Source organism: Brachycentrus maculatus, unplaced genomic scaffold (genome assembly GCF_059751285.1).
Source record: "Brachycentrus maculatus isolate JH-2025_06_01 unplaced genomic scaffold, ASM5975128v1 h1tg000259l, whole genome shotgun sequence".
In the NCBI taxonomy this organism is placed as follows: domain Eukaryota; kingdom Metazoa; phylum Arthropoda; class Insecta; order Trichoptera; family Brachycentridae; genus Brachycentrus; species Brachycentrus maculatus.
The window spans coordinates 1025586-1036310 of NW_028281010.1; the positions used below are offsets into that span (position 1 = coordinate 1025586).

A 10725-nucleotide genomic window follows, 5' to 3' on the forward strand; every position below is an offset into this window, starting at 1 on the left:
GCCAGATTGCTTGTATTAATGACGTTTCATGGGAATATTGCTTATTCAGGTACTCGTAGGAATGGGTAGTGCTAATCGATTTTTTCGACGGAAATGTGTGTCGTGAATTTGTAATAATGCCATTGGAATATAAATCGATTTATCAATTCGTTAATATAACCTTTCCCTTCCGGTGCTAAAATAAAACGTGCATCCCGGTGTTGGGTAGTCACTACACAATAAAAAATTAGCCATTTTAAATCGGAAAAATACAGACATTCATAGCTAATCCCTTTGATTAATTATAAATGAAGTTTTTGAAAATTTATGATAATTTAGATTTATTTGCTGAAAACACTAAAAAACCATCTGGCAACACTCACGGAACAAGCATAGGTCCAATCTTGTCCGAAGCCCAAAAGCTACTGCCGCTAGCCAGAGAACATTGAGCTTTGAGCTCCTCTTGTTTGCACAGTATAAGTTTGCAAGAGAGAGACGCGGTTCCCGCACACTTTTCACACGCTGTTTATGCACGAATTTGTTTCCGATATTCACAAAATACCTCCGATGTACCTGATAAATTTTGTTTATTATTAAAATTCTTTTTAAATCAGTGCGTAAATATGTTATGGAGGAATACCTAAAATCTTAGCCTTGTATTTATTATATTTAAAGAGATATTATGGTTATTAGAAGCAATGTGTACTACATACACAAGACCGGGAAGGGAGGGATAATGAAACAATTTCGGTAGTTGTTGAAATACGAGCATCAATAAAGTATCAACTCCATTCTGAATTCTGGAGCTCACGACTTATTACTTTGCACTAATTTAATTACTATTTATATTAACACCGGGTCGATGCAGGTCGATGCCGGGTCGATGCAGTTATATGTACCATATAAGTGTCTTCTTCTTTTTCTTCATGAGCCATCTGACCTTCACTGCTGGATATAGGCTTCTTCCCTTTCTTTCTTAGTGAAGCGAGACTAATTTTTGAAATTAGTGAATTCAGTCACATCACCCCACTACGTCATGAACTGCATCAGTTACGCTTTCACGAAAGAGTAGAGAGTATAAACTCTGTTTACTCATATATAAATCACAGCATAATATGGCTCCAGAGTATTTTTAAGAGCCATGTATTCCAGACCAATTGGTAGATAGATGTCTCATACTTCGATCGGCTACAACTTCTGCTATGGATAAAAATTACCTTACCAGTTCGCAACCAGCGTACCAAATTTGGCGAGCGTGTTTTTGCTGTCGCGGGACCAATGGCGTGGAATTCTCTTCCACCTGTAGTAAGGAAGGGTGAGAGTGAGATGATACTTATAAAAAAACTAATAACGCATTTGTTTGCCAAATCATTTTTGCAATCTCTTTTTTCCCAATTTATTCGCAGTGATGCGCTCTTGAGGTAGTAATTTACAAAAATGGCGCTGTATGACTTATTGTAAAGAACAAAGATTAACCAAATGGGATGTTTAAATATTGAAAACAAAATAACACTCCTATTATTGTAAAAATAGTTTTAATATGAAAATATAATATTTATAAATAATGTAGATCAATTAAAAATATCGACATTAAAAAGGTCGGAAATATTATATGCCTAACTACGAGTATAATATTTACCTCGACCCTGGCAAGCGAGTATCGTGCCAGATGAATAAATGTTTAAAAATAACTAGATTACTGTTTTTTTAGTGGGGAAGGCGATCCCTCGATCTGAAATTTCAATTATAATTTGTTCATCTCCTCGGTTGAAAAATTTAAGACTTTTGCTGTAAAAAATCATAGATTGCAGAGAAGTCTTTGTTTCCATATCCTTTAGTCAGCATTGTCGAGTAGATCTGCTGCGAAAGGGCTCCGAGGGGGACGGGTGACTGCGATTCGGTAGCAACGCCGATGGCCAAACCAAGATCCTGGAACAAAAAGTCAAACGCTTTACGAAATATGCGGAAAAACGTTGTACGATAAATATTTTTATTTATTTAAACTTCATGTACAGAAAATAAATAAGTACATAAATACAGTACAATATCTTCCAACCAAACAAAAACAGACTAGCGATGTTGGTCATATCGTTTGATACCATATATAGCTGTTGGCAAACAGAGGGTACATAGTACTTGAACATTTAAAAAAATACAAATTGATGATAATAAGGATGGCAAAGGAAAAGGGAGTTTAGGGAAGGAGGTAGAGGGAAAACTAAGGAAGGAGGGAGGAGGATATTCAAGTAGTGATGTAAGGAAAGAATGTATAAGCATTATCAATAAAATTAAGAAAGTCGTGTTGAAATGGTTTGGGCATGTGAATTGACCGAGTGAAGAAAGGATAGTTAAAGAAATTTATGAGACAAATGTAGTTGGTAATAGAAACAAAAGAAGACCAACTTGGCATGATCGAGATTTCAATCATTCAAGAGAGATCCGAAAGTAGTCAGTGGAAAGTTCAGGAGTCGGAATAATCGGATAAAATGTTGAAGAGGCGAAGATTGTGTACAAAGACAGATTGGTGTGGCGTTCTATTTTTAGAATGTCCAATTCACTATTACAGCATCAGTTGTAGTAAAATAAAGATTGGAAAAAATATAATGAATGAAGACCGTTACCTTTTTTTCAATACGATATAGATAAAGGAAATATCGTTACCTTGGTAATCAACTGTGATGAAAATCCACCCTTATACTGGTTGCTAGAAGGCACACCCTCTTGCAGACCTAGAAATATACATAAATATAACACATGTAATAAAAATCTATTGTGACACGTGTTTTGATGCATTCTGCATCATTTTCAAATACCGTATCACAATAGATCAGTAGTAATCACAATGGATTTTTTAAAAAAGTAAAACTAAAATAAAAATATATCGAAATTACCGCAATGTAACTGCCGTTAATCAATTAATGAAACCATTTATTTCAAATTTGATTTTTATATTTGAAATGCGACTTTGAAGGTGGGGACCGGAGTCATTTCGTCGTAACGTAACACGTTACGATGCGAGCATTCGTATAGTCAGTACAGCGTTTCGAGTGCTCCATCTGAAGTCGGATGCTCGCCGCGAGCGACGTTACGACGAAATGATCCGGTCAGTCCCCACCTTAAGAAAAACAATTGTTCGGTAAAACCTTATTCTTCTAACCCTTATCTACACCCCAATGGTGCATAGGGCACTGCATCATATAAACGCAGTGTAATCTTGATCGTTAACACATGAAGAAAAGGTGATCAGCCCTCCACTTCAGGTACCAATCCAGGGTAATATGTAATAAATATTAGAGTGAAAAAATCACTTATATTTATTAAACCCCGAACCTCCAGAACGGTGGCCGAGCGTGCTGACCAATACACTAAGGAGGCGGACATCAACCTTACAAGGGTCTAACTACTTAACAGTCGAATTTTGGTTAAAAAAATCGCCGGTGCAGGAAATCATCATCAAACGAGTCGTTATAGCACTGCTTGGGTTAGTCAAAAAAACAAATACACAAATATATTTGGCTCGGTTAAATCAATACCGCCAGGTTGGAATACGATTTGCCCGAGCAGCACTCGGAATGATCGATGCAATACAAACTCCTTGCCCGAGTCACGCTCGGGCTAAACTGGGAACTGGTTAAAAAGTAATTTATTTTAATACCTGGAATAGGACAGTAAGATTCCGACGACCAGCATCGTCCTGTTGAGCTGTTCACTATTCCTAATAAAACCTTCGGGTCGAGCCCCAGCCTGAAACAAGGATAGCTTTTATTATAGGCACTTCTTTTACAGGGAAATATGTGAGATCGAAGATGTCACTAGGTGGGGAAGGCAACGAAGGAGACAATGGTATGCGCGTGTGAGGAGAATGGAACCATCCAGACCCCCCCCCAAATCACACTGTACGGCCAACCCCATGGTAGACGACTCCCGGGTAGAGCACCAAAGATTTGTGTCGATAGCTGGGAATCGACATCACAGGAGGCTAATCCCTCTTAAAAACAGGCCACAAGGCCTACAACAAGATGAGGAAGAAGAAGACCTTCTTTTACAGAATACGGTAGAAACCCGGACATCCAAAATCAGTTCGGATTTCCGGAGTTAAATTGTACATAAAATACCCATTGATAAGTGGACTGCTCTTCGGAAACCAGTTGTTTATTTAAAATCTAAGTCTATACTTATAAAATCTAAGTGTATGCTTCTATAAGCACTCTTTATTTGGATTCAGTGGGTGGGTATATCAGATTTATTTGGGTTTTTACAATTCAAAGAACTAAAACTAACCTGATTCCTAGATTCAAGCATTCTGAAGTTCCGATCATGGATATAGCTAGGAGCATATTGTTGCAAATCTTTGCTTTGAGGCCAGATCCTATGTCGCCGCAGTGGGTCAGCTTGGCGCCCATGCAAGCCAAGTACGGCTGGGCTCTTGTAAAATCATTAACATCCCCCCCTACCATGAAGGTCAGAGTGGCGGCTTTAGCCGCGTTGACACCTTAAACAAAGATTACATTATTTTATTAACATATCAACATAGATGAAGAAGAAAGAACATACAAGTCTGGGCATTTACAGGGTTTACAACCGTCTGAGGATGGTTTAAGTCATCACTTTACACACGTATGACATTCACCAATTCCACCCATGATTGACAACTTAAAAGATTACTTACATTCTTGAAACTTTTAGATATATGGATCAGACTCGAAACATACCGCTTTAATTAAAAGCATTTCCCTAGAAACATTTGCATTTTTGACAACTTAAGATTGAAGAATGAAGAATATACAAGTCAGGGCATTTACAGGGTTTACGACCGTCATAAGATGGTTAAAGTGATCGCTTTACACACGTGTAACAGTCACCAATTCCACCCATGATTGACAACCACGCTACTAAAATTCTTGAAACTTCTAGATATATTCATCAAACTCGTAACACAGTATGCGCGAGTTCACTATAGCCATCTACGGTGGGATGAGGAAATCTTTTATTAAGCAGAGACTCTTTCATTTGTATGTGAGGTCCGAATCCTGGATTATATTCACATGTGTGTCCAAATACTGAAATAATCGATAATATTGACATATTGTCCATAGGGTGAATTATCCAGTGCCATGGCATAATAAAGAAGATTGTGAATAATCAACTGGTCAAAAATAGAAGTATATTTAAAAAAATCAAAGGTTATTTAGTCTCTTAGAAAATGATTCGAAATGAATCTAGGTTATGTTCAAACGGAGCGAGCTACATAAATACTTCACAAATTTAGCAGTAAAGCAATCATAGGTTTAAATACATCTATTTTTAAACGTGAAGATAAAAAAAAAATTAAAAGTTTTTTACAAACCCCCTGATACAGGAGCGTCGATGAAATTTACTCCTTTTGTTTTAGCCTCAGCGCTGATTTCTTTCGCTACACTAGGGTCGACGGTACTGGAATCGATCAACAAAGACCCCTTCTTCGCCTAAAAGTTACATAAAAAGATATTGTTATTTATGTGTGAGCAGCCAGTGGTATGACAAGTTCATATATATATGGAGGTCCTCACCAAAATGTTACTTTCCATTATAAATTATTTAAGTAATCAGGAATTCTAGCTTGTAAAATTGTTACGTTTTGGTGCGATTTAATAATGATTTCATATTGGTTTAACACAGGATTGGTCACGTTTTGTCAGAATTTTTTTTAATATTTCAATAGAATACACTAAACAGAACAGATTCCGATTTAAAGGATTTTTGTGCAAAATTGGAAATGTAACTTTTTGATGAGGACCTTCACATATCATGTTTGTGGGTATTTTACGATGATACAGGTTTTCACATTACTCTAGAATCCCATATTCTCATTTTATCCTGTCTACTATGAAACCCGTTGGAAAGATAGAGATTAGTATTCCCTGTTGTCGTAAGAAGTCACCCGTGAAAAGTGGAATGATGCAAGACTTGAAAATTATTAAGACTTACCTTAGAAAGAATTCCATTATTCCCACAGTAGACGTCGAGGACGATTTTATTGTTTGGCAACATTGTAATAATACAATCGGCACCGGTGCTGGCAATACTCGCGGGAGAGTCGTAGGCTTTTCCACCCTTCGCTACGATGGGAGACATTGCATCTTTGGATACGTCGAACACAGAGAGTTTGTACCCCTGAAATAAAATAAATAAATAAACTTGTCACATTATTTTTTTACTATTTTAATATTTTAAGCTTCTTTTCATCTCACCAATAGATGTCTCTAGTGAAATTCTAGTGATTCAAGAACAATGTTTCGAAATTTTATATAATTATATATATATATGTATATATATATATATATATATATATATATATAATATATATATATATATATATATATATATATATATATATATATATATATATATATATATATATATATATATATATATATATATATATATATATATATATATATATATATATATATATATAAATATATATATATATATATATATATATATATATATATATATATATATATATATATATATATATATATATATATATATATATATATATATATATATATATATATATATATATATATATATATATATATATATATATATATATATATATATATATATATATATATATATATATATATATATATATATATATATATATATATATATATATATATATATATATATATATATATATATATATATATATATATATATATATATATATATATATATATATATATATATATATATATATATATATATATATATATATATATATATATATATATATATATATATATATATATATATATATATATATATATATATATATATATATATATATATATATATATATATATATATATATATACAACCTCAAAGAATTGTCATCATGGGTAGAATTGGAATCACATAAACCAGGCTATGACCGTTGTAAGACCCGTAAATGCCCATACTCCCATATTCTTCTTCATGTTTGTTGAGATTTCAAAAAAATGATAACCCTTATCATAATTTACATTCCCTCACAGAAAATATATTCATATACTCACTTTGTTAGAAAGATTTGTGGCCATAAACCCTCCCATATTACCGAGCCCAATGAAGCCAACATTTTTAGGGGCATCTGAAAATTGCCTGAACTGGATCGCTCGTTGTTTCATCAGAGATCCAGCAACATTTCTACCACACAATGAAACCCCGACAGCAATTAATCTGGGAGCCATCGTGTATTATATCTGAAAACCGTAAAATATCGCTTTTAACATTTGAATAAAATGTCACTTTTAACATTTTAACTGGGTAGCATTAAAAATAAACCATGTCGGCCCATCCGTTAAAACAAGTTTTGCACAGAAAAACCTTTTATTCATTGTGCCAAAGATATTTAACTTGCTGCCCGTAACCATTAATAATTCCAGAAGTGATCATGTCTTTAAGAACAGTGTCCGTCGATGGTTGCTTCTCGTTGGAAGGGACAAGGTAGAAAGTGATTTAATTAAAGTCCAGGTGTAATTATTTTATTGTAAAACCTTTATACTGTAAATTGTTATTGTATCTATTGTATGTAATGTATAAAATCTAGTAATTATTTTTTAAAAGTTCGGCTCAACACAGGCTATGCCTAAAGAGCCACAATACATATAATTAAAAAAAAGTAAAAAAAAATGTATCTATGAAAAAAAAAGTTCTATAATCATAATGTTCTATTCAAACTCTAAATTGATATATTATATAAAATTAGAAATAAATAATAATAATCTAAAGAAACAAGTAAAGATTTTTTTTTCAAAACATATTACATACATAAGTCATATGTCTATATAATATTATATATAATATGGAATAAAGAGTTAAAAAAAAAAAAAAAAAAAAATTCCCGATGAGTAATTTCTATTTCTCATTTTGGGACATGGGATTAAGGTTAACAATACTGAAACACAAATAATAAAGTAACAAAAAAGTTATTATTTAAATAACTAAAACTAATACTAATACTTGGCAAAATATAAAAACAATAAACAGGTATAATAAATAGGCATTAGAAGCATTTTAAAAGAAATAAGTGAGAAAAACATAAGGTAAGAAGCATATTTAAAACAAACAAATGAGAAAATATAAAAAAAACGTAAGGTAAAAACAAAATAAGAAAATATGACTAATCACTACATATATATCTTTCCATAAAGTACTTTTTCAGATCATTTATTTTGTAGCTTCTCGATACGGGACAAAAGAGTTGCATAAAGTTGGTCACCCGCCGAGTTAGGACAGCCAACAGCGGACAGTTTGTGTTGTATTGCTTATATTATCTAGATATGTATATTCTCATATATTTTTTTAAATAATGTAAATGGACGTCTCGTCACGGGCTATGCTTAGTGAGCCGTTCATCAAAAATATGTAATATTGTGAAAAATTATATTCCACTATTGTAAAAAATAAATAGTAAATTAGTAAATATATATATATATATATATATATATATATATATATATATATATATATATATATATATATATATATATATATATATATATATATATATATATATACATATTTTTTTTTTCTGGTCCTGGTTCCAACACTAATGTATGGAAGTGAAACATGGAGTTGGCAAAAGAAGGATGAAAGTAGACTGGATGCAGTCGAAATGCGATCTCTCAGAAGAATGTGTGACAAAACGATGTATGATAGATGTGCGAATAGTGAAATAAGGAAGGAATGCAAAGCTGAGATAAGCATTATCGATAAAATTAAGAAAGGTGTGTTGAGATGGTTTGGACATGTGGAACGAATAAGTGACGAATGAACGGTAAAACAATTTTATGAGGCGAATGTTAGTGGGAAAAGAAGCAGAGGAAGACCGAGAAAAACATGGCACGATCAGGTATGCCAAATACTTGAAAGTGGTCAGGTTAGGAGTCGTAACAATCGGCGGGTATGTATGAGGAGATGCATGAACGTGGAAGAGGCGAAGAATGTTTGCAAGGACAGAGTGGTGTGGCGCTCTATTCTCTCTGCCTACCCCTGCGGGGAAGCGGCGTGATGGTTAGTTAGTTAGTTAGTTAAAAATATTTTCGATCGATAGTCAAATCGACCAAGAGCACATCCCTAAAATAATTAAGAATTTTAGGTCTGGCAACATTATTTAACTGGCACTGAAATTTTAAGCGGCGCTCGCGAGTACTTGGAGGTAATTTATGGACGATGACGACAAACAGCTTTATTTAATCGTTGTTATCATCATTTTATGATAATTTTACATAACACCTGTGAATTATAATGAAGTACCAACACACATTCAATACATTTCTACACAATACGGGAACCGTTTATAACTTTACCTGATAATACATTACTATCAATAGTGATGCTACTTTTGTCAATAAATGATGTTATTTCTCAATGTTAAAAATGGGATAGAATTTTCAATAATGAAAAACGAACATAAATATAATAGCATACTTTCTTATTAGTATTTTAACGATGTTTTAAAGTTGTACAAACTTTTAATTAAATAAAACAATATTGCCTGTCCAAACAACGTTTTCGTCATTACTGTGGAAGTGTTTTATTTTATTTTTCATACAATAAATGGGATAGGTTTTCGAATAATAAACAAACGTCATCTGTAGAAATGGAGGATATGACAGTATTTTGGCTGTTATTTTAATTTCAATATTTCAAATGTTTTATATTTCTTTCCAGATTAAGGTATTGGCTTCATTAATGGATTCGGCTGTCATTTTGGTGTAATATCCATCCATTTTTAATCTAATTTTCACTTGGTAAATACCACTATATGACACTTGTTGCGGTTACACGTGTCAATTGATTGTATGAGTATGTATTAACGTTTACCGAGCAAGTTTTTGATGTCGAATTATCGAATATATCAGGAGTTAGAAATACGTTATATGCAACCTATTTTGTGCATTGATTAGCGTTGAAAGATCAAACCTACAATTTAATTGATTAACATCTTGCTATGTTTGATTCGAGTTATGGATTTGATCCCATCACTGCGATTAAACACAACAAACCAAGGTTACAATCGGTTATTTTCGAGTTATTATGCGTTTTTCAATGCAAAAACGGGAAAGAATTGACTGTCAACAAAAAACGAACGGTAATTCGTGGTTTTGTCGAGTTTGAACAAAGTTACGAGTAAATAAATGTATGATTTCTAACCTCAAATGGCGAGTACGTCGGGCAGTGTAAAAATAACTACTGATTTAAAATTCAAGCTCATTCAATCGTTATCACTGAGCTATATGAAAATAGCACATATGTATACATTTTAGAGGTCACCATTTTAAACTGTGTGGGTTGTTCAGGTTTTAATCATGATAATATTTTAACATTTAGCGTACCCTACATATTTTTAATACTTAACTTATAACATTGATTTATTAGTTGATAAAAATATAATATGGTGGAGTTATTATTCTATTTTTATCATATTTGACCTATTTAAAAAATACTTTTATAAATATATTTCTTACGTCAGCTTATATTACTTTTTTAAACCCTTATGCATTATACAATGTTTTTGACTCCGTTTTTTTTTAAATGGCAGTCCTATTTTATCATTATTTCTAGTACTATGTGCATGTTTTTTTATTTATTTAAAACTACTTTATCCTTGAAATATGCAGGAAATTTATCGTTAAAATTTTTATATGTTAATTTTTAAATTTTTATATGTATTAATACATTTTAGAGGTCACCATTTTAAACTGTGTGGGT

General features: G+C 32.4%; 1 protein-coding gene across 1 annotated transcript; it reads right to left on the minus strand.

The window, feature by feature from the left end:
- Nucleotides 1-1489: 1489 nt before the first annotated feature.
- Nucleotides 1490-10319, minus strand: LOC148305889 (3-hydroxyisobutyrate dehydrogenase, mitochondrial). Its single transcript, XM_088265969.1, has 8 exons — nucleotides 10168-10319; nucleotides 7026-7211; nucleotides 5947-6132; nucleotides 5327-5444; nucleotides 4261-4471; nucleotides 3635-3723; nucleotides 2641-2708; nucleotides 1490-1908 (listed from the first exon to the last, which is right to left on the minus strand). The coding sequence occupies exons 2-8, from the start codon at nucleotides 7197-7199 to the stop codon at nucleotides 1756-1758; spliced, it is 999 nt and encodes a 332-aa protein (XP_088122095.1). The 5' UTR covers nucleotides 7200-7211; nucleotides 10168-10319; the 3' UTR covers nucleotides 1490-1755.
- Nucleotides 10320-10725: the final 406 nt, after the last annotated feature.